The sequence below is a fragment of the Martes martes genome (assembly GCF_963455335.1).
Source record: "Martes martes genome assembly, chromosome: 18".
In the NCBI taxonomy this organism is placed as follows: Eukaryota; Metazoa; Chordata; class Mammalia; order Carnivora; family Mustelidae; genus Martes; species Martes martes.
In genome coordinates this window covers 14,055,175-14,082,505 of record NC_137906.1, presented here as the reverse complement: position 1 = coordinate 14,082,505, position 27,331 = coordinate 14,055,175, and the positions used below count along the sequence as shown (strand labels likewise).

The 27,331-nt window shown below is 57.3% G+C and overlaps 3 protein-coding genes across 4 annotated transcripts in view; 1 reads left to right on the top strand and 2 right to left on the bottom strand.

The window, feature by feature from the left end:
- Nucleotides 1-893: 893 nt before the first annotated feature.
- MRM2 (mitochondrial rRNA methyltransferase 2) lies at nt 894-6,672 on the bottom strand. The gene is made up of 3 exons (XM_080829715.1): nt 6,610-6,672; nt 4,458-4,747; nt 894-2,079 (listed from the first exon to the last, which is right to left on the bottom strand). Exons 1-3 carry the CDS (start codon nt 6,615-6,617, stop codon nt 1,637-1,639), a joined length of 741 nt encoding a protein of 246 aa, XP_080685841.1. The 5' UTR covers nt 6,618-6,672; the 3' UTR covers nt 894-1,636.
- Nucleotides 6,673-6,688: 16 nt separating this feature from the next.
- On the top strand, nt 6,689-17,373 carry NUDT1 (nudix hydrolase 1). The gene is made up of 4 exons (XM_080829714.1): nt 6,689-6,774; nt 8,282-8,450; nt 16,353-16,498; nt 16,751-17,373. Exons 2-4 carry the CDS (start codon nt 8,299-8,301, stop codon nt 16,921-16,923), a joined length of 471 nt encoding a protein of 156 aa, XP_080685840.1. The 5' UTR covers nt 6,689-6,774; nt 8,282-8,298; the 3' UTR covers nt 16,924-17,373.
- Nucleotides 17,374-19,772: 2,399 nt separating this feature from the next.
- Nucleotides 19,773-27,331, bottom strand: part of SNX8 (sorting nexin 8) — a gene marked incomplete at its 5' end in the record, with an annotated part of 37,362 nt that continues 29,803 nt past the window's right edge. The window contains 6 exons of one of the 2 annotated variants that reach the window (XM_080829712.1): nt 19,773-20,020; nt 21,092-21,241; nt 21,607-21,756; nt 23,133-23,201; nt 25,970-26,102; nt 26,702-26,862. In XM_080829712.1, the coding sequence (XP_080685838.1) occupies nt 19,910-20,020; nt 21,092-21,241; nt 21,607-21,756; nt 23,133-23,201; nt 25,970-26,102; nt 26,702-26,862 (774 nt within the window). In that variant the 3' untranslated portion in view covers nt 19,773-19,909. The remainder of the gene's footprint in view (nt 20,021-21,091; nt 21,242-21,606; nt 21,757-23,132; nt 23,202-25,969; nt 26,103-26,701; nt 26,863-27,331) is intronic. The other variant, XM_080829713.1, reaches the window with a different exon arrangement.

Sequence of the window (27,331 nt, the reverse complement as noted above, 5' to 3'; positions counted from 1 at the left end):
AGACCCGGGTCCGTGTACCACTGAGTCCTGGGAGGCCCGTGTGCGCCCCGGAGTCGCCGGCCCCCGGGAGACCTCGCCCGGAGGACTCTCACCACAGGCTAGCCAGCGGGCCGAACGGGGAGCCCGCCCCCCCCCGTGGGACGGACATCCCTTGGGGCGGTGGCCTCTCACCGTATTGTGTGGAATAGCACCGCCCAACGGTGGCCTCTTCGGGCCAAGCTTTCCTGCTCTTAACAACTCCGAAAATTTTGCAGCAGTATTGACTTGAATCAATACATCTTTACTTTTCTCTGGGCTCGTTGGCAAAGCAAAATACTCTGCTCCTAGGCTATCCTCCCAGGGCCCTCTGAGCTCCTACAGCCATAGACCCTCGTCTAGTAACAGGGGTCATTGTCCTACCTGAACCTCCTCCTCTGTCCCCGACCCAGACTGAGCACCCGAGGGTCTGCACCAACCACCCACCCAGGGTCTGGAGGGTCTCTGCACTCCAAAGGTCTGCACACCCCCCCAGAGTCTGAAGGGTATGCACCCCCCAGGGGGTCTGCAGGGTCTGCATTGTGCCCCAAAGGTCAGAGTCTGAAGGGTATGCACCCCCCCCCCCAGGGTCTGGAAGATCTGCAATGCCCCCCAGGGTGTGAAATAGGATGGGAACGGGGGATGTGCTGGGGGTAGGACAGGGGAGTCTCGGACACAACTGACCACCACCAAATATAATGGAAAAATGCTAAATCCGGCCTTCAGCCACTTCAGAGTGCTGGACTGAGATCTCGGGCCCTCGTGGAGATTATGGGTATCTTCCTGGACTCTCCCGCAGCCCTATCCCTGAGATTTAGATTTAATCAGTGATACGGTCAATACACTCTTCATGAGGGATGAGCACGCCTCCAGGAAATGGCTTTGGAGAAACCAATTTTTATAAAAACAAACTTAAAAGCATGGAAATCCATTAAAATCGCACAGTCTACATTGTTCTGTAAAGCCTCATTGAGTTCCTGGAAGAGAGCAGGAAGTAGAAGGAAACAGATGCACACACCACGTGGTTGCTTGCTCTGGCCACTGCCAGTCTTGGGGACCCCCCCCCCAGGATTCCAGGAACAAAACAAAGCACGTCCACCCCCTGGGTAACTCACACCAAATGCCTTCCCTAACCACAGGGGAACTCCCGCTACTTGAAGATGGGATTAACATATCATCCACCAGAGAGATGGAGATTAATCCCCAGCTTGAAAATTGAGGTCTGCACACTTAGCACTATATAAGCAAAGTGACAAGGAGAAGACTGGCTGTTGCGGTAAGTCGGTCTGGGGGCAGGGGTGGAGACTTTCTCTGTGACGTGACAGTTACATGAAGGTCACACCAAGGCCCAAGTGTGCTGCCAGCACCTTGCCACTGTCCTTTCATCCTTTCCTCTCCGCCTCACGAATCACATCCTAGAGACTGTTTCTGATGGTACATCCCGGCCAGTGAATATTGTTTTGTTGTACCTTTTTGGCTTCAAACAAAGGCCCCCCACTTATCCTGCCTCCTGCATCCCCAACCAAGCCCTGAACCCACTCCCCGCCCCCCAGCCACACTCCTGGCAAGAGCTCAGACGACACTTGCAGTGAACAAGGCTTGGAAATGACAGAAGAAACTCTCAGTCCTCCACAAAATCCTTCCCTCTTTGGTACTGTGTGGCCAAGAGGTACACCTCTGCCGACTCCTTCCTACTGGCTCTGGGTTTCACCGTCCTGGTGTTCTGGAACTGGCCTGTTAGTCGCTTCCGTAATGCCAGGCTCTGACTTCCAGCCCACGTTTTGCAGAGGAATGTTCCCCCGGGCTCCAGGACATCTGGAGCGAGGTCCAGAAGGGACGAGCACAGGCCAATGAGCCTGTCGTGATCCAGGCTGCGGATCCCCGTGGCATTGGGTGCCATGTCACTTAGAATCACATCTGCTCTCCCTCCAGGAAGTAGTTCTCGGATTCTCTGGAGGGTTCTTGGGTCAGTCACATCAGCGGGGCACAGGAAAGTTGCTCCTTCCAGGGGGAATACGTGAAGAAGATCGACCCCAAGCACAAAGCCAACGGGAGCACTGGGATCTAAAGAAGAGAGAGCGAGTCCATTATTTACATCCTGAATCATCCCTCAGAAATACAAAGAGAAAAACAGAAATAAAAGGTCAGGACAAAGGACAGGAGCAAACTTGAGAGAGTAGACACAAAGCCCTTCCCCAGCTCTCTCCGTCTACACAGACATAGCGCAGGGAGAGGCAGTCCTCAATCCGCAAGGGAGGAATCTGGGGCCCGGAGAAGAGCACCTGTCCCAGAGCACAGGACATCATGTCACCTCCTGGGGCCTGCTCGCTGTGAGAGGTCTTACCTGAGCGGCCATTCTGACAAGCCAGGACAGAACAGGACCCACTAATACATCTACTACCTCTGCAGTCAACACGTCCACTCTCCAGCTGAACCCAACTGCTTTCAATGCAGACACTACCAGAAACGAGCCAAGAAAGGGGTACAGAGACAAGCAGAAGACAAGGTACAGAACCTGACCCCTCGCCCAGGTTTCAGCGGCACCCATGGCACAGTAAAGACGCCACTGTTTCACTCGCCCCGAGCAGGACCCCCTCCTGCCTGCGGGACAGCGAGCAGGACCCCTCCTGCCTGCGGGACAGCGGCTCCCAGACAGGCAGCTCCCCGCCTCACAGCCCAGGTGTCCCCGTCCGAGGCTCTCCCCCACACCGGGGAGGGCCCCCACTCTGCCAGTACCCATGGGGAGCGGGGGGCACCAGTTCAGGGTGTGCCATAGACTTGCTGGTTCCGTCTGCTTAGCAGAGGCTGTTCCATGACAGGGTAACGTGTATGTTACTTTATGTAAAGACTGGAAGTCAGGTACTTTGTAGAGTACATTTTTCAAAAGAGAAAATACCATTTTCATCCCTGGAAAGGAGAACATCCCACATCTCATATCCCATGTGTTATAACCTGGTGGGGAGGGGTCCACTAGAGACAAATGGCTTGGGATGCATTTTCACAACTTCTGGGAGGAAAAGAAACCCAATCATTTTATCCACACTGTTTGCATCTGCCACATCTTCCTACAGGTTAAACTTGGCCATCTTTTTTTTTTTTTTTTAAGATTTTTATTTATTTAACAGAGAGACACAGCGAGAGAGGGAACACAAGCAGGGGGAGTGGGAGAGGAAGAAGCAGGCGTCCCGCCGGGCAGGGAGCCCGATGCAGGGCTCGATCCCAGGACCCTGGGATCATGACCTGAGCTGAAGGCAGACGCTTAACGACTGAGCCACCCAGGCGCCCCTACACTTGACCATCTTCATCCTTCTCCTTAAGAGCAAATACAGGGATGGGAAGCACTGAAATCACTTGTTGGATCTGTGGGTAGGCTCAGTGGTAGGAAAAGGAACTGAAGCCTCTGCCACAAATTCCTTCACTCAGGCAATATTTATTGAGCTAAAAACATCTTTTCCCGCCTGTTCTAGAGCCCCTGCAGGCATCCCATCCACAGTAACGAGGCTGGATCTTAGACGTGAACACAGGGAGCAGCACTCCCAGCCTCTGCTTTCAGCAGACCAGCAAACTCCTCTGAACCCCATTCTTCAGTAGGACAACGGGCACATGCCCTCACTCTGCGTGTCAGAGCGGCCCTTGTGAATCGGCCTAGTTCACGGAATGCCAGGGATGGTGGCAGCCTCCGATTTTACAGCAGGAAAGAGAGGGAGGGACACACACTAGCAGAAGACCTGGGAGGCACGCTGGTGCTCAAGGGGAGGCTGGCCAAGCGGCGCCAGACAGCGGTCCTCTGGAGCTCTGCACAAGTATTTGAAGGGACAACGTGGTTTTCTAAACTGAGGGTATAGGATCCCCATTGATCAGCCAGGAGAGCCATTTTCATATAGAAAATCTTTGACAAAATCCTAAAATAAAAAACGGCAACAGCGGAGTCTCTCAGGCCAAGCTAGAGGGGAAAACCCAGAGCCCCAGTGGCGGGTGCTCCTGGAGCAGCCCCAGCGGGACTATGGGGACACCCAGGGCTTCGAGGACCAGGATCTGGGAACCCCTGGGGTTGCTTCAGCTGTACTGTCGCAGAAAGATGCCAGTGTATCAGTAGGTGAAAAAAACCAGCTCCGTTAAGGCTCCAAATCAGCAAGAAGATTGTGGATGTGGAATACTAGAGTTTTTGGAAAAGAAAACATATGTATATAGTTCCGTGTGCAAAAGCAAACTCTGGAAGGGGGCACGCTGACACACTGATGTATGTACAGACATGGTGCGATTTAAGGTGCTTTAAACCTGCACTAGAGCTTTCCACCATGTCCGTCGTTACAAAAACATCAGTGTTCCACTTTCACCCTTCTTACTACCAAACAAGCCACCAAGTGGCTTGGCCACCCCAAATTCTCCGGTGGAGGGCAGCTGGCTCACGCCTGCTGACCCAGGGTGGTCAGGGGCCTTACCTGTGCCCACAGCGTTGACCCTCTGCACAGCCACCTGGCTCCACGCCCCGGGGGCTGCCCCACAGTCTAACACCCGGAGGCCAGGCCTCAGGATCCGGTGCCTGTCGTCTACCTCCAGGAGCTTGAAGGCACTTCGGCACCGGTAACTCTCCACCTTCGCAGCCTTCACGAATGGGTCCTTAAAATGGCGCGTCAGCCACAGGTGCTCAGCCCCGGTCCGACCCTTGCAGTGACTCCCGGCAGCATGAAACCTTTGACACCGAAGGGTCGCGCCTATCAGCTTCCAGGACCTGATGGAGAAAAAGGGAGCAAACGGGCTGGCATCACATGGACGGGAGGCTCCCTGATTCAACCCACATGTTTTTAGAGACGGTGCTTGCAGGCCCGAGGAGGGAGGATACTTGGCAAGGCTACCCAGCCAAAAAGCAGGCGGAATGGGGTGAACTGAGTCCCTCCCCAAATTCATGTGTTAAAGTCCTAACACCAGTACCTCAAAATAGAAATGATCTTTAAACAGGTGGTTCAGTTAAAATGAGACCATATGGGTAGGTCCGAATCCAGTATGATTGGTGTCTTCATCAAAAAAGGGACACACGTGCACACAGGAAAGACCGCAGGTGGGGACACAGGGAGAAGGCAGCCATCTACAGGCCAAGGAGAGGGGCCTCAGGAGAAACCAGCCCTGCCCACAGCTTGACCTGGGCCTGCAGCCCCCAGCACTGGGAGGCGGAAGTCCATGCTGTTCCAGCCGCCTGGCCTGGGGTGCTTTCTCGCAGCACCCAAGCAAGCCAGCATGGCAGTCGTCACCTTGTAGGGAAGAAGCGTCTTCCACTCGTGGACTTCAGAAGGAAGACTCGAACATCACCGATAGTCACTTTGTGTCAACCGTTTTTCCAGCCCTAGTTAATACTACTGTTAATACCAACGACAGTAACTCCTCCTCACCCAGTACAACTTTCCCTTGGGCTCTGTGGGACTGCGAGAGAACCCCCGAGGACAGGCCCTGGCCTCACTTAGCTCCATGGTTGCAGAGGCCAACACAGGGCCTTACCAGTCACACCACCTCATGCAGCTAAACTCTACCTGTGTGACCAGGTGAAGGACCATTTCCAAGTCTCTTTGGCAAAGTCAAGTTTTTAACAGTTTATCGACTGCCAGGAACTCCCCCAACGCCCCCTCGTGATCTCACAGCACCACCCTACACACTAAATTCTGCATCCACGTTTCTTTTTTTTTTTTTTTAATTTTATTTATTTATTTGACAGACAGAGATCACAAGTAGGCAGAGAGGCAGGCAGAGAAAGAGGAGGAAGCAGGCTCCCCTCTGAGCAGAGAGCCCGATGCGGGGCTCGACCCCAGGACTCTGAGATCATGACCTGAGCCAAAGGCAGAGGCTTAACCCACTGAGCCACCCAGGTGCCTCCTGCATCCACGTTTCTGATGGAAAGAGCCTACCATCATCCCCATGGCTCCAGGCCAAAGCCCCCTCAACAACCAAAGCATGCTGGCAAGATCGGGACACACCAACTGCAACTGCTGCCTTCAAAGAGTGTAAGGGGTCTCCTGCGAGGAGCACAGAGCAGTCCTGGGCCCCAGAACCAACTCCCACAATTGGGGGAAAGGCTGGAAACGAGCCACACCCACCCGGACCTGCAGATTTGCCAGCTGACCTCCAGCGCCCACCCACGTCTGGGGTTCAGCCATAATGGCCACTCGTGGGAGCCCTCACAGCCTTCAGACCTGATGTGCCCTTCGCAAGCTTCATCTCCACCTGCAGCGTCTCCTCACCTGCCCCCAAATCTTTCCCCACCCTCCACCGTCCCCCTCACCTGCCCTGTCCGCTCTCCCCACCCTACATCAGCAGCGCCCCCTCACCTGCCCCCAACTCTTTCCCCACCCTCCACCTGCAGCGCCCCCTCACCTGCCCCCTCCGCCCGCCCGCCGCTCCTTGGGAGCCGTCCCAAATACTGGCTTCTTATTGGAAGTCCGCTCGTAGGCACTTCGCCGGGGATGCCCGCGTCCGCGCCCCGTTTCCGCCGCGGGAACCTGGGACGCGTCCCTGGCCGCTCCTCCTCCCTCACGCTTGCAGCAGGCAAATGCCGGTAAATGCCGGCTGGGCGCACAGCCGCAACAACCTTCCAACCTCACTCACCGAGCCATCCGTGCAGCCCCGCGGCCGCCGCCCGCGCGGAAGTAGCGGCTTCACTTCCGGCCCGAGGCCACGCCCCCGGAAGCGGCGCCCGGGTTCGGAAAGCGCGCGCGGAACGCGGGCTGGAAGAGCAGGGACTGGAGAGCCTGGGAGCGGAGCACGGGTGTGGTGAGCGGAGGAGAGGGGAAGGGGCGGGGGCGGGGCCTGGTGAGCGGAGGAGAGGGGAAGGGGCGGGGGCGGGGCCTAGTGATCGGGGACCTTGGGGGGCTCGGGGGACCTGGGAGGGAGGAAGGGGCGGGCGGGGCCGGGTGATAGCAGGACCGGGTAGAAGAGGGCAGGGCTCGGGGGACCTGGGGGGAGGGGGGCGGGGGGCCAGGTGAGCAGAGGTCGGAGGAGTGGATCCGGGACCGCCGCGGTCTCGCAGCCCTGGGACCTGATGTCCCAGGCCTCCGCGCTGTGTAAGGCCGGCCTGGGGCTCTGCGGATAGCGGATATCACCGTTTAGAGCCCTAGGAAGGGGCCTCCGCCCACAGCGACTAGACTGGGACCCCACGGCTAACAGATAGGGCCGCCCCGTCTGCGACAGCCTCCCAGCCCCTGACCTTAGGTAGGCTCTCCGAGGACCCCAGCGGCTTCTTCTGGCATCTGTGCACCAGCGGAGCTAGACCCAGACTGGGGCACCGAGTCTGCCCTTTGAGCCCACTCTGCCTCTCAGCTTCCCCTTCTTCCTCTGGAAATGGAGAAAGCAAGTCTTAGCTCACGGAGTTGTTGGGTTTGTTAAATGAATACTTTTTGAGACGCGCATAGTGAGTGCTTCCTAAGTGGTCGCTGACGCTCCCAGGATCCTCTGCGTCACCAACACAGTTCACTGGGAAGCCAGGGCTCTGGGCGGGAGCCCATGAACATAACGACGAAGTACGCAGGCATAGACACCCACCCCCAACGCCAGACCCAGCTGAAGGTGCCTTGGGGAACACGGGAACTTCCCAGGAGGATCCCTGCTCCTGCTCCTCATCCAGCGTGGGGCGGGGGGGGGGGGGGGGACACTTGTGTTCAGTGGGCCCCAGCCTGCGCTGGGGCTGCATGGACAGGGGACCTGCTCTTGGCCCCCCACCATGTCTCCAGCAGTCACCCAGACTTCACCCTGGGAGTTTTCCTCAGGACCATGCTCCCCCACTAGAGCAGAAGGGGGCCCCTTGTGGTTCCAGTACGAGATCCCAGAGCAGCAATAGTTGTCACGGGCTGGAGGGCGAACCAGCCTTCCTGGGTGGGCTCTGTGCCTTCAGGAGCTACGCACTCCCTGGGACTCTGCAGGTCAGCTGCTGCCAGAAGAGCGACTGGTGAAAAGGCCACAGGCTAACCTGCATGGTGATGTTGGCACCCGGGGGTGGACCGCCCTCCAGCTTATGTGCTGAGGCGGAGGAGGGGTTGACAAGGCCACCTCCTGCCGGGGGCCTGGCCACTGCTGCTGCCGGCTTCGCAGGGCCAAGTCCCTTTCTAGCCCGGAAGCCCACTTGTTGTTCAGAGGTGAGCGTGCGGGGGAGGGCTGGGAGATGACTTAGCAGGCTTCCCCTCCCTCCTTTCCACGGCACATTCCCATTTCAGCCGGGCCCTGGCCTCCATCCCACCCCATCTGCACCCAGGTCAGGCTGACCCAGCCCTCTTGCCTTCCTCAGGGGCTCTCCAGGGTACCATGGGCACTTCCAGGCTCTACACCTTGGTGCTGGTGCTGCAGCCTCAGCGAGTGCTCCTGGGCATGAAGAAGAGAGGCTTCGGGGCTGGCCGCTGGAATGGCTTCGGGGGCAAAGTTCAAGACGGAGAGACCATCGAGGACGGGGCCAAGAGGTGAGGGAGGGGTGGGCCTGACCACACCACCAGCTCCCGAGGGGATAGGCTGGAGCTCCTGACCGAGCCCTCAGGCCTCCGTTCTTTCATCTGCGGAATGGGAATGACAGGAACATCTCCTGACTCTCGCAAAGGGTGTGGAAGGGCGGGGAGTGCCGTGTGTGCACTCTGTGTTGCTTGGGATGCTGGGAGTGGGTTAAGCCTGCAGCTGCTTCTAGCTGTGGGGCTGATCCGTCTCTGGGTGTCTTGGTCTGTTCAGGGGAGCCAATGACGAGCCTTTCTGTCTCAGCCTTTTCAAGCACATGCACACACTCCCTTAATCCTCAACACTTCCCAAGGGTGGAAAGCGAAGCCCAGAGAGGCCAAGCAGCTTGTCTGCGATCACACAGCTCTCTGATTTCAAGCCTTTGCCCTTCTTTCTCCTCATAGGCATGGGCAGATAAAATGAAATTGTGTGTAAATGTCACCAAGCACTACACAAGCGTTCACCATTAGGATGTTATTCTGAAGAAAGCTGGCAACCTTAATTAAGGCTGCTTTCCCCGGGCAGAGAACAGAGCCCCACACGCATACCAATGAGGCTCCTGGAAGGGAAGAAGGCTGCAGGCACTACAGCCTGGTGGTTCTTGAGTTCAGGGTTTTCTAAACATGACAGCCCATGTAAGAAACATCTACTCCCCGAAGCAGCAGTGCTCCCACCACGTGACAGGGCACGAACACATCTCCTGTCCTGTTCTTCCTTTGATCGCCGGTCACCAAGCAGACTTCACGGAGCATGGCTGGCCCACAGCCCGGTGTGAAAGCCATGGCTGCACTGTCCATGGCGTGCACCTCCCCCTCGTGGGTCCAGGACCCGGCCCACCGCAGGGGGTCATTGGTCTTGGCAAGTGCAAGGCCATGTGACCAATCCTGCCCGGGGAAGGCACAGCAGGGACAGAACCCAGTCTGCTGACACTCTGGCATCTGGGACTGTGACCTGCCCCAGAGGTGGGCCGGGCTGCGGAAGAAATGGCATGGAATATGGACAACCAGTGGGTGCCAGTGGTCTGTTCCGCCAACCACCCAAATGTCTTTGTTCTACTGAGACTGTTCACTGGGTCACCGATCTTTGGGGCTCTGCTCAGTGTCAGGACACAGGAACAGGTCCCGACCCACCCTGCCGAGCTCTCATCTAGCCTGGCTGCCGGGTTCATGAGGACGTGTGTGGAGAGCGGGTCTAGTGGACACCCAGTAGTCTGGAGCATCCAGAATAAAGAGCCTGGGCAGATAACCGGGCACAAGGGAAAACTCCCGAAGGACCTGACATCTGGTCCGAGCAGGTGGCAGGTGGAAAATAGCACCCACAGATGCCCAGAGGCTGGAGGGGCAGGACCGTGCAAAGGTGTGCACTGTGGGCCTCGTGGGGTGCAGACAGCTTCACCTTCATTCTCTGCCATCCTGGTGACAAGCAAGCAAACTTCCAGGCTTCTGATTTCTTAGGGCCATTCCCTCCTGCCCTCTCTATGTTCCACATTTCCTGAATGAGACACATACGTAAGAAAGCCTCGCTCACCCCAGATCCTCAGTACTGAGTGTGATAGTGGCCTTCCTGCAGAGGAGGCGTGGGATCAGGCAGGAAACGTGTGTCCTGGAGATGAAGCAGGACATGCTCTCCCTCCCGGGATGGAATTTGAATCCCTCTCGGTCAGACTCCTGCTGCTGTCACACCCAGACCTCCCCTTCTCACCTGGACTCCCCGCTCTGCCCTCTCCCTCCTGGGTCCATTCTCCACACGACCCCCAGGCGGCCCTCCCGAAACTGCATCTGGGTCTCTGTCGCGCACTCATGTGTGAGGTCCCTTTAAAGCATCCGGTACCATTAAACTAACCTCCAGTGTCACCCCTAGAGCCCCATGGGGTCCAGCCACACCCTTCTCCCGCCACTGCCCCTCAGATGCCCCCAGCTCTGGCCCACCTGGCTCGTCCTCCCTCCTCACCTTGCTGCCCACCTGCCACAGCCTTTCCATCTCGGCAGGTGACCCCACTGCCCCTCACAGTTAATGATTCCTCTCCCCGCCGTCCCCACGCCCCAAGGCTCCATGAACTACACTGGTCCTGAAATCAGCCTACACCCATCTTCACCAGAACACTTGAGAAATGGGCCCATCATGTGGCCAGCACAACGATGAGGAGATGAAAAGGGCCACCTGCCCCCTGGCCTCTGTCACAGTCAAAGATTCGGTCTGTTCTAAAACGTCCCAAGAACGCAGTGACGCGTGTGCGCCCTGGTGTGTGCCGCCCGGTGCCCCTGTGCATTTCTGCGGCTCACGCACCAGCCATGACCGCTGTCTCTGTCCTGTGCATGGCCCCTGGCTGTTTCCTGGTGGCTGCTCCCCAGGGGAGGACATGCAGAGCCTCAGATCCTGCTCACGAATGCACTCGCCAGAGGCACAAGAGCTCCTCTCCTTCCCAATCGGCAACAGGCACTTTCTCTGATTTCAGCTGCTCTGGAAGCACCCAGGTCTCCATGAACTTGTGTTTGCCCCAAGGGCTTGGGACAGGCCTGCTCCGTGTCTGCGGGCCACTTGGATGTCTGGTCTTTGTGAACTGTCTGCCCCAGTCTTTTGCCCATTTTTTAAAAACTGGGTGGCCTGTCTTATTCTTAAGGATTTGTAATTCTTTATACACTTTCACATCCTTACTGATTTCCTGTTTGAAGTCTTGCACGAGGATGGTGGATTCATCTGTTTCTCCTTGGAGTTCTGTTAGTTTTTGCCTCCTGTCGTTTGACTCTCTTTTGAGGCACATGCGTGCGTGTTAAAAGACTGTATCGTGGAGAAGCGGCCGCTTTACCCACAGATAATACCCATTGTTATTCCTGATGCCTGAAATCCAGAAGGATATTCCTGCTTTCATTAGTTCACACGGTGTGTTCTTCTCCACTTACTTTTGATCTGTATTTTTTAATTTTTATCATTTTATCCTTCATGCTTGTAATCTTTCTATCCAGCGTGGTTCTGTGCAGACAGGTGGTCTTGTTTTTTGATCCCCTCCGACCATCTGCCTTCCACGGGAGCGTGTGGCCCACTGATGTTCCAAATGGAGACTCCTACGGTTGGGTTTATATCTGAACCCTTGTTCTGTGTTCCTGTTTTTGTCTTCCTCTCCTTTTCTTGGTTTTGTGGTGTTAACTGAGCACCTTCTAGGATCCATCCATCTCCTTTTTTAGCAGGTCAGCTCTCCTTATGTGACTGTTCTGCTGCTTGCCCCAGAATTTACAGCTAATCCAGGCGCTGTCCCGTCCCATGGGCAGTTTGCCTGCCTCCTGACAACAGACATGATTCCAGACCCCAGCCCTGTATCCTTGTGATTGTTCCCTTTATGTAGGCATGTGAGAGGCGCACACACAGGGTAGAAGGAAGGAGATACATCCTGTTACTCTGAGCAAACGGTTACCTGTTAACATCAGTTAAGAGTTAAAACTGTTTCACCTTGGGAAGCCTGGGTGGCTCAGTCCCTTCAGCGGTTAAGCTAACTGTCTGCCTCTGGCTCAGGTCATGATCTCAGGGTCCTGGGATCGAGTTCCATGTCAGGCTCCCTGCTCAGCGGGGAACCTGCTTCTGCCTCTGCCCCTCTCCCCAGCTCATTCTCTCACTCTCTTGCTCTCTCTCTCAAATGAATAAAATCTTTAAAAAAAAAAATTAAACTGTTTCATCTTGCCTTCACCTACTCCTTCCATGCTCTCGCATTCTGTGTGCAGATGCGAGGTCTGATCTATCCCTTTCCTTCTAAGAATTTGTTCTCGTATTTCTTAGCAGGCAAGTGTGCTGGTAATAGAGCCCTCCATTTTTCTTTAAGAAAGTCTGTATTTCGCCTTCCCTTTTGAAGGGGAGTACAGAATTCCAGGCTGGTGGGTTTTGTTTCTTCTCCGAACTCTAGCTGGCCTACTCCCTGTCTTGCCCACCCTGCGTCTCAGGAGTCAGAGGTGAGTCCTACCCTGTTCCTCTCTGGGGCAGGTGCTTTCTGCCTCTGGCTCCTTTCAGGATTTTTTTTTTTTTTTTAGATTTTATTTATTTGCTTTATCTTAGAGTGTGTCTATGTGAGTGGGGAGAGAGGGAGAGAGAGAGAGAATCCCAAGCAGACTCCACACTGAGCAAGGAGCCCGATGCGCGGCTCAGTCCCAGAACCCTGAGATCATGACCTGAGCTGAAATCAAGAGTCAGGCACTCAGCCAACTGAGCCCCCAGGCGCCCTGGGTCTTTTATCTTTGATTTATTACACTTTGACGGTAACGTGTCTGACATTTGTCATGTTTGGTGTCTGCTGAGATCCAGGACCTGTAGTTTGGTGTCTGACATTAATTCGAGAACATTCCCAGTCATGTCTTCTTGTCCTTCTCTCTCTCCTCCTGCCGGTGTTCCCGTTACACATGGTTCCTGTTTCCTGGCTGTCCCACACCCTGGATATTTTGTTCAGTTTTTTCCAATCTTTGTTCTCTTTGCTGTTTTGGGTCGGGCCGTTCTGTCGAGATGCCCTCCGGCTCACAGTCTTCCTGCGGCCACGTGCAGCCCCCTGCAGGTCTCCTCTCTGTGGCTTGCCTCTTTGTTCTTAATGATACTTCGATAAGCCAAGTCTCCTCTTAATGGGATCCCGGGTACAGCTTTTTCTTTACAAGGCAGCATTTCTACATTCTTTTAAAGAAATCTCTACCTATCCCAAGCTTAAGGAGACAGTGCCCTAAGTTTTCTTCTAGAATGTTCAGGAGTGTTAGATAGCCGCCACTCCATCTGGAATGGAGTTTGGGGTGCGATGTAAGGCAGAGGATCAAGATTCATCCATCCCGATGTCAGATTGCCACAGCATCTTCTGTTAAGGAGACTACATCTTCCACTGCCTGCAGCCCCCCTCTGGCATAATCACAGGGCAGACATGACATGGAGCCTGATGTCCATTTCCTGTGCCACTGTACCCAGTGCCACACGGAGGTGTCTGCAGCCAGGTGGGTAACTGAGCTGCTGAGCTGGGCCCTGGGGTCTGCCCTCCAGACGCTCGCTTGACCACAGAGGCCACCGGTAGGGCCACCCCATGGCCCTGGACTTGTCGCTCTGTCCTGGCCTCACCACAGATTACATCCCTCATGGAGTCGGTGACCTTTTATTGTCAGACTCATTCGCAGCCATGTTCTAAAGGTGCCCGTTGTCCTCAAAGGCTTGGGATCTTTCGCGCTCTGGAGGCCTCATCCAGCGAGTGGGGCTGTGGAGGGCGCTTCCTCCCAGCTGCCCCCGGGTGTCCACAAGGGCACATCGTGCCCCTACAGGCAGCATGCTCCCCCCTGGAGGACCTGCTCCCCCCTGGAGGACATCCTCTGCGGCCATGGGGCAGGCATGGTTCCCATGCTCAGAAGCAGAGGGCCGGGCCATCGTGCTACAGACATTCTTCACAAAAGCAGCGACGGGCCTCACCTTGAGGCTGAGGGAAGAAGTTTGGCCCCACACAGTCCACCCAGCGGGCTGCATGGCCTCACACTGGCTCCTGGGCTTGGGGTCAGCTCTGAGGCATCCTCTCCAGGACCCCCAGCTCCTCTCCCGAGGGCCACTGGGGTACCAGCCCGGTGCCCAGGATGGAGCCAGAGATCAGGACCTCTCTGACAACGGAGAATTGTGCCCCTGCCCCTGTGGGTTGAGAGGGAGGGGCCTGCTGGCACTCTAGTCCATTTTTGGTGCTCAGGGCCCCACAGGCCACAGGGATGACCAACTCCAGCATCAGCCCTGGGCCACGACAACTGTCCAGGCTGCTGGCATGAAAGTGAGTGGGGATGGCCTCTGCAGGGAGCCTGGCCCGTGCCTTGTCCACCATGCTCCCCTTATGCCCTTACGGATCCCAGAGCAGAGCACAGGTCTCCTCACTGCAGACCTGGGGTGGCCACGTAAGCCATCATCCCTGGGGGAGCAGCCGTGTGAGCAGCAAAGCAAAGATGCAGCATTCTTTCGGGGGGGGGGGGTGGTAGGTTCCAGGCACTTGGGGACCTGGGGCCCGTCAGAGTCAGGTTTGGGCTCTAGGTGGGTGGAGGGTCCCATCTCTATGGCCAGCGTACCGGACGTCCCCAGCATGATGGCAGAGCGCCATGTTCAGAGAACCTCAGGAGGGGCTACAGGGGCCCCCACACCCACCCAGACACTTGGCTGCTATCATTTTGTTTAACGCATGACTCACCCTGTTCTCTGCCATCTGGAGAGCTGAGCATCACACATACAATCCGACACTCTAGCAAAACTGTCATCCCTGCTAATTATCCCAGCCTGTGAAGTGAGGTTACTGATATTTCATGCACTGCTGTGTATTCGGGGAAGATTAACCAAAACTAGTCAAAACACTAAATCACTAGGTGAGGTTCTTCAAAATGAGGCCCACCAGCCTGCTGCCAGAGTGCTGGGGGAGGCCCTACGGGGTGCCAGGACTTTGAATTGGGGAGCTATTTGCACCCCCAAGTGAAGACACACGTTCATGTTTTTAGGTCAAGTCTAATTTTAATTAGCTGTGGCAGTGAATAAATTCCAGCTTTCAGAACCACTCAGGCCTGGTCCACAGTGGCAGCCGTCTGCCGTGACACCCCCACAGGCCTTCCCGGGAGCTCGGGGTGGGTGCCGAGCAGAGGAAGGTGTCTGCTGGAATTGGACCACTGAGACCCCACGTGTGTGTGTGTGTGTTTAATGAGCAAAGCAGTTTCCCTGGCTTCTCGTTCCAGTACAGGAAGCAATTATGCCTTGTGTCCCTAACAGAACCCAGAAATCAAAGCTAAGGAAAATAAACAACCTTCACTGCACACAACTATAAATGGTCAGGCATAATGAGAACACTTACAGAAACAAATAAAGGCAGGGCAGGAGGGAACCGAGACTCCCCCAAGAAGGAACAGACTGAGCCCCACTGTTGCCACAGCCTGGAGAGCCCACAAGTCCCAAGCATGGAGCTTCCAGAAAGCGCTGGCTGCTGGACCATGAGTGAAGGAGTCAGCGGAGCCACTGGCTGAGCAGACGTGAGCAGATCAAGGTGTGCACACAAAGCAACTCCTCGCTGGGGCCTTATGACCGGCCAGCTGGCCACTGTTACCATCCAGTGACCCACACTGGTTGGGAAACTGGCCAAGCTTTGGGAGGTGTGGGGGCTGCTCTGCTCCCGTGTGAGATCTGCAGGCACAAGCACATGCATCATGTCTGCAGGCGTGTAAAGGCATGCATGAGGGAGACAGCCCAGAGATGACACGGAACTGGTCATAAGGGCTCCTTCCGGGGAGGTGTCCAGGAGTGCTGGCCACGTTGTCTGCCGCGAACATGTGGTCTGGGGATACTGTGAAACAGGCCAGCATCAGAACATTCAGGGGCAGCCTGGTTCTGCTGTTGTGCCTCACACTTGTGCTGGGGCGGGGAGTGGGTCCCCTGTGATCAGCTGCAGGGGAGCCAGCTGGAGGGTTGGGGTGCCTCCTTGGGAGACCACAGAAACCTGTGTGTGATCCTGTGCTTTCTGAGCATGGGCACGAGCAGAGGGAATCTTCGGGTTCCAGGCCCAGGTGCCCGGAGCCTGAAGCCTGCAGAGAGCATCTGTGTGGCTGTCGCCAACCCACGGGAACAGCAGGAGCTGGACGGGGTGGGAGGGTCCCAGTTCTGCCGCCCGCCCCCCATTACCCCCAAGCAGCTAAGCTCGGCCAGGCCTGGGCTGCCCCGTGACTCACAGGCTGTTGAACTGGGTTGGCCTGTCCACCCTGAACCAGAACCTCTAAACAGAATCAGGATTTAAACGGTCCCCAGATTAACTGTCAAGTCGTGCCAGGTCAGGAAGTGCTTGCATGTTCCGGTCGCACCCGCCCCCCTGTTCCTCCACATGCCCCCAGCGCCTCGCTATTAACAGCCGCCTACCCCACCTGCAGGGAGCTACAGGAGGAGAGCGGTCTGACTGTGAAGACGCTTCACAAGGTGGGCCACATCGTGTTTGAGTTCGTGGGCGAGCCTGAGCTGATGGACGTGCACATTTTCTGCACAGAGAGTGTCCAGGGGACACCCATGGAGAGCGACGGTGAGTGTGGGAGTCCGTCCCTTCTCCCTACCCCAGCGGGCAAGGGGAATCCAGGTCCAGGTCCCGGGAGGCAGGCGCTGCACCAGTACCCAGCTCGAAGCCCCGTTCCTCTTAAACACAGTGACACAGCTGGGAGGACTGAACCCTGGAGCATGTCCAGTTCCTCACACAGATGTGCGTGGGGATTGCTCACTGACAGGCAATTGAAGCCCAGGTGGAACATGCACACTCTCTCCTTTCCACCCACTACAGAAATGCGCCCTCAGTGGTTCCAGCTAGACCAGATCCCCTTTGCGGACATGTGGCCCGATGACAGCTACTGGTTTCCCCTCCTGCTTCAGAAGAAAAAATTTCACGGGTACTTCAAGTTCCAGGGTCCCAACACCATCCTGGACTACACGCTCCGTGAGGTGGACAAGCTGTAAAGGCAGGAGAATCCTGGCCCCTGCGAGCTACAGGACCCTCATCGCCCGCTCACTGAGCCTCAAGGCAGGGGTGGGGTGAGGTGGGTGGAGGTGAAAATAAAGACCCTTTGCCTTTTCCACACTCCTTCTGGACCCCGGTATGGCCAACCCAGGTCCGTCCTCGGGAAGCTGCCAGACTGCTGGCCATGACCACAGCCTTGGGCAGCGGGGACCGCTGGAGGGCTGGGCGCTGCCTTGTGCTGTGCCACGGGTTCTTGTTGGGACCCGTGTGGGCGAGAAGCTGTATCCTCCTTGCTCACCACTGACGTCATGGGGAAACTGAGGCAGTCATGGCCCAGGGCTAAAACCCTGGTCTGATTCACCAGAGGCTGTCCACATCTCTGACCACCAGGAAGGGGGGAGGCAGAGAATGCACAACTTACCCAACTGTCATAAACAGGTTTAATGGTTGTTCGTGCTTACGTAAAAATCTTGGAATGTAGGCCGTTTGTGAACAATTCCAGTTTACTGGGTGTAGTAATAACTGACCCCCCCCCCATACACAGCCTCATAAAGTGCTCCGCACAGCAAACTGCATCCCCGAGGGGGGACAGAAGCAGCCCAGTACTAGTCCATGCAGCCCCACGCGTGCCCGCATCAGAGCCTGCGTCTTCTGCTCCTGCCACACATCTGCAGGCCACAGCAAGTGAGCGAGGTCCAGGCTGGAAGGTCCTGGGCAGGGTTCCACTCCAGCCTTGCCAGAATGCAGAGCAGGGCTCTGGCCAGTGCACTGCCATCGGACCGTGCGGGCCATGGAAGACAAGGCCATCCCGCTCTCCTGGGCAGACTGGGCCTCCCGGGACATCACTGAGCAGAACCACCCAGGCCTGCAGCCCAGGCACAGGGGCACATGGAGGCTGTGTGCAGGACTAAAGGTGGCCTCTACTGTCCCCAGCTGAGGGCACCAGGAGGATGTGACTCCCCCACCCCACCCCCAGCAAGTCTTATCTGCTGACCTCCCTGTAGGACCTGGGGGAGGGAGGGGTTGGGCCAGAAATGCCCCCCCAGCTAAGAGCAGCAGGCCAGAGTGGCTCCCAGCCTCCACGGCAGGAACACAGAGTCGCCTGCAAGTCCTCTTCAGAAAGTGCACTGCAAGGCTCTGGAGCTGGAAGTCTCCTCGGGCCTGGATGAGGAGGCCCTCCCTGCACCGGCCCTCCTGCCTTCATGCTGCTGCCCAGCGACTGCGAGGCAGGGCCTGCCAGGGTGTCTCCACAGTCCTGGGGTGGCCTGTCCCTCGCCGGCCACGGCTAGGCCACATGCGGGTGAGCAGCAGCCGGCAGGGACAGAACAGGAGACTTAGGACTTCTGTTTTATGGCTCAAGTGTACACAAGGCCGCGGGAGCAGCCCTCAGAACCGCACAGACCCATTCACAGCACCCGAGAACCCGTTTCTACAGCGGGGGTCAGAACGCAAGCACCACCGAGAAACAGGCCAGTAACCAAAGCAGCCTCTGACGTGCTGGGCTCTGCAGGCACACTGCCCTGCTCCTGTGAGCCCAGGAAGGCACAAGCCACCCTCACAAGGCCACAGGCTGGGTGGGGCACAACTGGCTTACCACACACACACACCTGCCCCGCGCCCCCACAGCTGCTCTGCCAGCACAGGCAGAACCCACGTGTGGAGTGGGCCTGAGTCCCCACCTGACATGGTTGTGCGGCCGGACCAAAAGGACACGTTCCCCCAGACTGCCGTATGCACAGTGCCCTCGGGGAAGCCCACCTGCCTGCGGGTACAGAAGTCACCCTCGGTCCCCATGCTGTGTGCAGACACACAGGCAGATGAGACCCAAGAGAAGCCCTGCAAGTCTGCACGCACCCCCAGAAGGCGTGACTCTCAGGAATCCTGCAGTGCGGTCAGAACCTCCAGCCCCGCTCGGGGCCAAGGACAGTGAGCTCAGAGGGCTATAGGCCTCGGAAGACGCGCCCTGCCTGCTGACACAGAAGGGATTCCAAGCAGGAAGCACCCAGGACCTCGACACACAGGAACCCCAGAGCTCCCGAACAGATGCCCTCTGGGCCTGTGTATGCAGAGGGAGGCTAGAAGCAGGGGTCTGAGCGCCCAGAGCAAATGAGGTCAGTTTAAAGCAGGTTAGCCATGGCAACACGGCCCCCTCCTGCCGAGCCCAGCTAGGATACTGCCCCCACCCGCCGGCCTTCCTGTGCCCTTCCAGCCTCCAGGCTCAAGGTGCGGTCTGCAAAGAGAGGGGCATCCAGGCAGCCGAAAGGACGGAGCCGTTGCTGCACTGGGACAAACAGAAGCAACACTTCACCTTGTCTCCAACGTCACAGACGCTAGGCACACATGGGTCAGAGAATGAGCGTGCACACAGGGAGGGACACAGGACACTTTCCCCAGAGACTAAGCCGCGGCCCCCACAGCACTCCCCCAGGCTTGTCTCCTGGAAATCAACACCATCTGTGCACCCAGCGCCCCCCGAGTCCCCACCCCACACACACTCACACTGCCATGCCCACACCTTCCCAAGACGACCTGCTGTCCTCCAGGGATGTGCCCTGTACAGCCACCTCTCGTCCGACATAGGGACAGTCCTGCCCTCTGTGGGGCCAGCTCATCCAGACCCTCCCGACTGCTCTAAGCCCCTGGGGGACCCTGCACATGGCCCCCCAGCACCTGCCACATGGAAACTATCCCGCCGCCCTGCCCTCTGGGGGATCAGAGAAAACCATTCCAGAGACCCTTGGCTTCTCCCAGCCAGACTCACAGGCACGGTGTGGCAGGCGGGGGGGTCAGGGGCGGTTGAGCAGATCCCCGTGGCCTCTGCCCTGCTTTCCAACCCCAGCCCCACCTGGCCCGGACATCAGCCCAACACCGGGGACCCCGTGGTGGGCGGGGGCAGCTGCTGTCTGAAGGGAATTAAAGAGGGACACACCGTTTGGAAAGAGGTTTTAGTGAGGCTGCTGGAGCTCCCGCCCCAGGCCTCTGGCACTAGTGAGAAGACCTGCCGTCCTGCGGGGGCCCCGGCGGGAGCAGGGAGCTGGTGGGTCCCGCGAAGAGGCAGCTGAGCTTGGGCTGTAGGTCATTCCACACCTTGCTCATCTGGAGGACGAGAGGGAGCACGGCAGGATGAGAAAGGCCACGAGCTGGCTACATGCCCCAGCTGACGGCTCTCCGTAAAACCCCCGCGGAGCCCCAACATGGCCCGTGTGGTGCCCTGTGCCACCTCCCCCAGCACCGCCAGACCAGGGGGCCACTGGCCATCTCCGCCCCTTCCTCCACTAGGGATGCCGAAAACAGAGGGAACCACGCGCCCTGCACAGGGGCCAGAAGGTGGGACCTGCCACCATGACCACTCTGCCAGCACTGGCCCCCCCAGGGTGGCAGGTCGCACATGAGGGCTCCACCAGAGGAACACACAATAAGTGTGTGGGAGTCAGATGTGCAGCAGCCACCAGCTCACACTCCGGTATCCGGGTTGAGGAGCGGCTACCAGCAGCCCAGGGAGGAGGGAGGCTCAGAGCCCACTCCCCTGTGCGGGCCTCCCCCAGAGGGAACAAGCCCCTTCTTCTCTGGCCGCTGCATCAGGACACTCGCCCAGGGACAAGGACACAGCAGTCCCAGATGCTTGCAGCCCATCGCCCTCCACATCCCACGCCGATCTTGGAGGCACACAGCACACACCAGGTTTTGGAAATGGAAACTTGCCACAGAGGGTAAATGGCACAGCCGAGTCATGGGGCCAGGCAGGCAGCTGCAGACCTTGCCAAGCCTCCAGACAAGCAGAGCACCTGTTCTGAGCAATTCAGGAGCCGCCACCCAGGGAACGTGAACCAGGGGTCTGTACCAACCCCTTGCCCTCTCTGCCCGATGCATCCCATCTCTTCTCTCAATTCTGGGGATACTGTGTTTTACCCAACTCCAAAATTCCTCCAGGAGAGGAGGAATGCTGCTTCCTTCATGGTCTCACACTGCACCCCCCGCAACCCCACGAATCACGGGGACAACTCTGCCACTGCTGTTCAGGGTACACGTAAGACAGCAGCTGTGACCAGGACCTGTTTCCAGGTCCCGTGCTCCCCAGCTCACGGCCCTTCCCTGGCAGTTCCGCGAGGCCAGCTGCACAAGTGCCAGGCTCCCAGGCAGAGCCCGGGCAGGTGCGGGGAGACCCACCTCCTTGTGCCCTTGGATCTGCGAGTTGACAAAGGCCCCGAGGATGTGGGAGGTGAGGGGCAGGTATGCGTGGACCAGCTGCGTCTCCTGGTGCAGGCAGTACAGGGAGAAGTAGCTCCGCAGCTCCATGGTCTGGATGGCGTTCTCCTGCTGCACACACGAGCCGCCCTTGCTCCCAGCCCCGCGGACGCGAGGAGCACCGCACCAACAAGCCGCCAACCCCCCTGAGCCCACGGCCACCACCCCTTCCCCGCAGCACCGCCGAGGCAAACGCCAAGCCACCTGCCCCAACCAGGCATCCCGGAGGCACTGCTCGGGGCACTGCGGGGCCACCTGCCCACCCCAGCGCCCTCCGGCGCCAGCTACATCGCCGGCTATGGTGGCTCCAGGTGACAGCACTCTGGGAGCCCGGAGCCAGGCCCCAAAGTACCGCTCCAGGGTCCAGCCAGGCCAGGCATGCAGCGGCCCCTGTCAGGCCTGCTCACAGGCCACCCCATCCCCCACGAGAGAACCACCTCGACGATGCGGGACTCCAGCTGCTCCACCGACTCAGGCTCACGGCTCTGCACAGCAGCGCTCAGCATCTGCCTCTTCATCAGGCTGTACTTGTGCAGGGCACGCTGGTGCTTATGCAGCACACCCTTCTCGTGCCGCTCGCACAGGTCCTGGGGGGAGGGGCAGCTGCACTCAACCACCGGCCAGAAGGGCCCCGGAGCCACCCTCCCTCCGTGGGAGGCAGCGTGGAAAGGGGAACAACAGGAGACACACGCTCCAAAGTATGCCCTGTTCATGCATGAGCCCCTTCCTCTTCAGAAACCGCTCACACCAGGCCCACTCGCTCCACACTGAGCAAGTGTTCATGGAACAGAGCTGCTCGGGTGACAGGAGGGGCTGCAGCACACATCAGCACCACAAACCAAAAACCCACCAAAAAAGGCCCCATCCACAAGGGAGGATGGACAGGGACAATGGAAGGTGGACCGACGACTTTCCGGCTGCCCAGTGGCAGGAAGCCCATGTCCCTCCAGTAACAGACAGATCCGTCTCCAAAAGATACACTGGCATTTCCCATGGGCCCTGAAATAGCCCCAGTCAGGAATCCTGTGGGAAACGCTGGTCACAGAATGACAGTGCTGTGATCTCAAGATGACCTGGCTACCATCCATCTTAATGGAGAGATCCCTTCTGGAACCTTCCTCAAAGTACTGGGCCCCCTCTCCTTGAGCTCAGCACGAAGGATTCTCTGCTTCACAGACACTCCAGCCCATCACCGACACGGCCCCAGTTCGGAAGCCAGCTCTGCACGGAGCCGGAGTCGGACTGCCCGGAACCTCTGCCCAAGGAAGAGACAAGCCCCCTCAGCACCAGGCCAGCCCCTCAGTTAAGTGGTGGGAGCTACGACAGTCACACACACACGTGCCCACAAGCACGCACGCTCACATGCCTATATGTACACATGTGCCTGCGCAGTCACATGCACACGCACATGCACGTGTGTGCATGGACATGTGTGTATCCCCAGGTGCACACATGCTCATACACATGCACGTGTGCACACAGACGCATACATATGCACACAGTCACATGCGTGCATGTGCACATGCATACACATGTGCACACATACTCATACATAAACACAAATATATATACACGTTCACACATGCACATGCATACACACTCATGCACACCCTCATACACACACAAATACACACACATAAATATGCACACACACAGCTCATGCACGTGTATACATCCACACATACACACAGGCATATGTATATGCTCACACGCAGGCGTGCACACACAGCCGCCACTCTCAGACCAAGGGAAGCCAGAGGACTGTCTGCACACCTGCAGGGGCCACAGCCCAGAGCACCTGCAGAACCCGCCAAGGGGCAGTAACACTGGCCAGACTGCCTACAGCCCATCTTCCCTCCACAGCCCTGGGTTCGCGGCCCTTCAAACTCAGGAGTCACACCCATGAGAGACTATGGATCCTTCTCAAAAGCTCTGTCTTTGCCCAAGGAGCAGCCAGACTCACTTTATACGACTGGAGCAAATCCAAGAAGAGGTTCAGTTTCTCCACCACGTCATTCTCTTCCTGTTTGCCCTAGAAAACAAGGGTGGGTGACCACACTGAGCACCACAGGACCCACAGACCCATCCGTAGGCCTGAGCTGGCTCTCCCCACCCCCAGCAGCCACCAGCCAGCTCTGCAGAAGAGCCCCCTTCCCACATGACGGCCCCCCAACACAAGGCAGGGAAGCCACAGAACCCTGCAGCTGGATGAAAACTACGGCCTCATTTCCCAAGATCATCTGCCCACTTATGCTCACTGTTTGACACCACTCCTCCCAGCGTGCCAAAGCCAAGTACAGTTGGGGCTGGCTTGGCTTCCTGGGAACCCTCCATACTAACACTGTGCTCACAGCCACATGTCCTGAAGGGCTCTAGCACAGCTCATGGCCCTCAGCCACCAGCACTTGCCGAGCACCTCGTCTGGGGGTTTGCTGAGCACCTCCTAGGCATTCACCAAGTGCCTCTCTCAGGTGTTTGGTGAGCAGCTCACCTCTCCCAGGTACAGTGTGGGCTCCTCAGAGAAATGAGCCCCTTTCATAACCTCTAGGGCTCCAGCGATGGCATGAAAAGCTCATCTCAGAAACCACACAGCAGACCGTGTGTGTAGAGGGTACAGCCAAAAGACAGAGGATGGGGACAATGAGGAAGACAAGTCTGACCAGGTTACAAGCACTGCCCTGGGAGCCAGGGGCTCCTGCCCAGATTTCACCACCAAGTCAGGGGAACCAAGACTCACACCTGCCGAGCTCAGAGGTTCCAGGCCACTCATTCCCACACCTAAAGCCAAGACTAGCCAATAAGGTCACAGGAATATAACAGGCGTGTTCCAGGTTTTTTAAACTCGGAAAGGAAAACACCAGAGGTCCACAGGCACCCTGTTCCCTCCTGACTGGGTGGAGGGGCACAGGAGGATGGAGGTTCCCCGGTCCAGCAGCTGAGGGGCCATTCCTGCTCACGTCACTGGCTAGGTCCCAGTTCTCGTCCAATGCCACACAAGACCCCAAACCACCATCCCATCAGTGTGGAAAAACACAGCCCAATGGGAGTCTCCATTGTCCCGCTGGGATACAGCAACCTGGGGCCCCTAACAGGTCTGGGAAGAATAAAACCAGGGTGTGTGGAAACGGAGTTAGGAAAACCAGCCCTCGAATGTCCATCCTCCTGCAGCGAGAGTGAACAGAACCCGAGCCGTGCTGGGTGAAAGTCCTGACGGTTGTTTGATCCAGTTTCACATTAAAACTATTAATTTCACTCCAACATGAAAACCACGAGGAATAGTCAGGAAGTGGCACTTCCTCAGACATCACATTTCAAAGCAGCATCCGAGAGCTATCAGAGAATCTCAGGGCTTGGGGGCAGGGGGAGGGGGGGAGGTTCAAACTACGAACTTGAACCACATCAGAAGCCTGAACCCTCTCTCCCTCTTCAAAGACAGAAACACAGCATCCAAATCTCAGCTGGAAAACACGGGAGATGACAGTTAGAGGAGTTTCTGTTCTGCGTGACGCCCGGGAATTCACGGCGCACCCCTATGCATTCCCCCACCCCCGCATGAGGCTACCCATTGAACTGGGAGCTGTGTGGGCCCAGGACCTAGGTCCTTGCAACCAGGACAGCTTCCACTTTAGATTTTAAAGTGAGCTCTGAGTAAAGTCCGGCAGGCTCCATAAAAGTGTCTGAATGACCTCCTCCAGCCCTTACATCTCCCAGACAGGGAAACAGGCCCAGGGAGCAACGGAACCCAAGCACAGGCCCAGCACAGGAGAGCGGCCAAGTGCGGAGCAGGCCGCCTCTCTCCGCAGCCGCACCTCCAACAGCACGGCGCCGGTCCTCCCCGCGGTGCACACGTGGGCCCCTGGCAGGCCTGGACAGGGACCGGGCCCAGCGCCAATTCTGAGAAATGCCAACAACACCCTGCGCTCAGTTTCTAACGGGAACACACAGGCACCGGGACCACAAAGAAAACCCAGGACTTTCCGTACCAGCAATGAGATCAAATCTCCTTTTCGGCACTCAGAGACATCCTGGGCCCGAGGGCCTCACCTCGAGCCTGAAAATCACCCAGCTCCACGTTCGCAGGGTCTGCTGCTGTCCCTGTGTCCTCTGGCCCACTACTAAGGAGCTTCAAGCGTCACACAGGCAGCAAGGCCCTTCACAAGTACATCGTTTTCATCTGTTTGAAACCATCTACTACCAGCCTAAAGACCATCTCCCCCAAAACCAGGCTGCCAACGCTCACCCTCAGAGTCATATAGCAGTTTTACAGCATAAACGCACACAGATGAGCCTCTCCATCTGTCAGTAACCTCCGGACCTTGGCATCGATCCCCAAGGACCACACAGCCCCTGCTCGTGTGGTGGAAGCATTTCCAGAGGCCAACTGGGTCTCTAGGGGGAACGCAGGTGTGCTCTCTTGGGCTGCTGGAGCTTACTAACTGTCCTGGTAAGTTATCGAGGAACCAAGTACTTGCTGACTAGGACAGCCAACTGGGAACTACCTGGTCCACCCAGAAGCGTCCAGGGAAGTCCAAGATTATGTTTTCAAGGACAGCTTAAAGCTTCTCATCTCAGCAAAGTCAACTCTCAAAGGGCCAGAACCCAGTCTGTCTTTGTCACGGGCAACCCTGTTAGAGTGTCAAGGGCTCACGGGGAGGCCCTCAGACCAGGTGGTGACGTGGGTGACGAGCACCCACTTGCTCCGGACTCAGGACTCCGAAGTCCACATAGGAAACCATGCCCGCGTCCATTCCCAAGGCATGGGCTATTGGAACAGGCACCGAGGAGAACAAGTTCACTCACCTGCTGGGCAGCTTTGTCAGCAAGCAGGGCAAATTCCACGGACAGGCCTTTCAGCGCCTGTTTAAGGGACCCCCACGTGCTGCTGTTCAGAGAGGCCCAGGAGGGCAGTGGGGTCGTGTCAGACCCCAAAGCGCTAAGGGAACAAGAAACAGAGGAGACAAGACACTCAAGGACTGGGAGCCAAGCTGGCCATCCAGCCTGACGTGTCATCCCAGGGCACCCTCTGCTCCATGAAAAGGGGTCCCCAGGGCCACCTGAGCATCTGCCAGAAAGGCAGGACCTCAGCCACCCCCCCCAGGTCTCCTGAACCAGTCCTGGTCAGCAAGGCCTCCCCCACCCCCCGCCCTGGGGACAGGTGTACACACGAGGGTTTGGGAGGCAGAGGTGTGTAGACTGAGGAGGAGGGCACAGTCCTGGCTGCCTGTCCCACCACCCCTTCACCCAGAGGAGCAGGAACAGTCTGGTGTCCTTTTCCAGTCTAGTCCTGACAGCAAGGAAAACACCGTGTCACCTACGTAGCACAGGCTTGTGTGTTCAGGGATCCACACTTCCCTGCCTAAATTCCCCCATTTTTTTTTTTGCTAAATTCCATGACCCATTTCCCCAAACCTCTCCTTCACCTTCTAAAAGTGAAACAGGTCAGAACCGGTGTGGCTATGGTAAAACGCTTTCTGCCCTATGGGCTGCAGATCCCTCCCCCGACTGCCCTGCAGAACTGGGCGGGGCACCTGCCTCAGCTCCTTCCCGAATATGAGAAGGTCAGCAGCATTGTCGATGGCCCTGGACGCGATCCGCTCGGCCCGATCGCGAAGCTTGTGGAAGCTGTTGTAGATGTTCCGAATGAGTTCCCGGCTGACGGCAAACTGAGTCTGGATGTCGGCCGGGAGGAAGTCCTGGCAGGGAGGACAGCAAGGCTGTGGATTACAGGCTGTGAGGGGCCTTCCGGAGACGACGCCCTTCAGGACGGGGACGAAGCCCTCCACAAGCAGCTCGTCAGCCCAGACACCAGGCCATGTGGGGGGCTCTCTGGGGCCTCCCTCATTGTCCAAAAAAGAAACAGAAAGCATCATCATGCATACACCACAAACACCAAGCTGAGTGACCCCAAGAGATGGCAATACTAGCATCCACCGAAAGCGGATCCAACCGGAGGTCCTGCCAGAGTGTGCGCCAACGATAACCTTCAAGCTCGAAGTGACGCAGGTGAATCCTGACTCTGGGGGCCGCACTTTTCCCTCAAGGGGTGCTTTTTAGCAGCTTTACTGTTTACTACCCGTTAGCGTTAACTAACATCAGCTACATAGTGCTTAGAAGACAGAAACCTTAGGAAATGAAACAAAGATAAGAGTCCATATTTCTGCA

What these genes read in the sequence shown, in the direction of transcription:
- MRM2 (XM_080829715.1), bottom strand. An exon ending in GGTCAACGCTGTGGGCACAG is followed by an intron (nt 2,080 to 4,457) that starts GTAAGGCCCCTG and finishes TCTCTTCTTTAG; the next exon opens with ATCCCAGTGCTCCCGTTGGC.
- NUDT1 (XM_080829714.1), top strand. Translation starts at nt 8,299, where the DNA reads ATGGGCACTTCCAGGCTCTACACCTTGGTGCTGGTGCTGCAGCCTCAG. An exon ending in ATCGAGGACGGGGCCAAGAG is followed by an intron (nt 8,451 to 16,352) that starts GTGAGGGAGGGG and finishes CCCCACCTGCAG; the next exon opens with GGAGCTACAGGAGGAGAGCG. An exon ending in GACACCCATGGAGAGCGACG is followed by an intron (nt 16,499 to 16,750) that starts GTGAGTGTGGGA and finishes CACCCACTACAG; the next exon opens with AAATGCGCCCTCAGTGGTTC.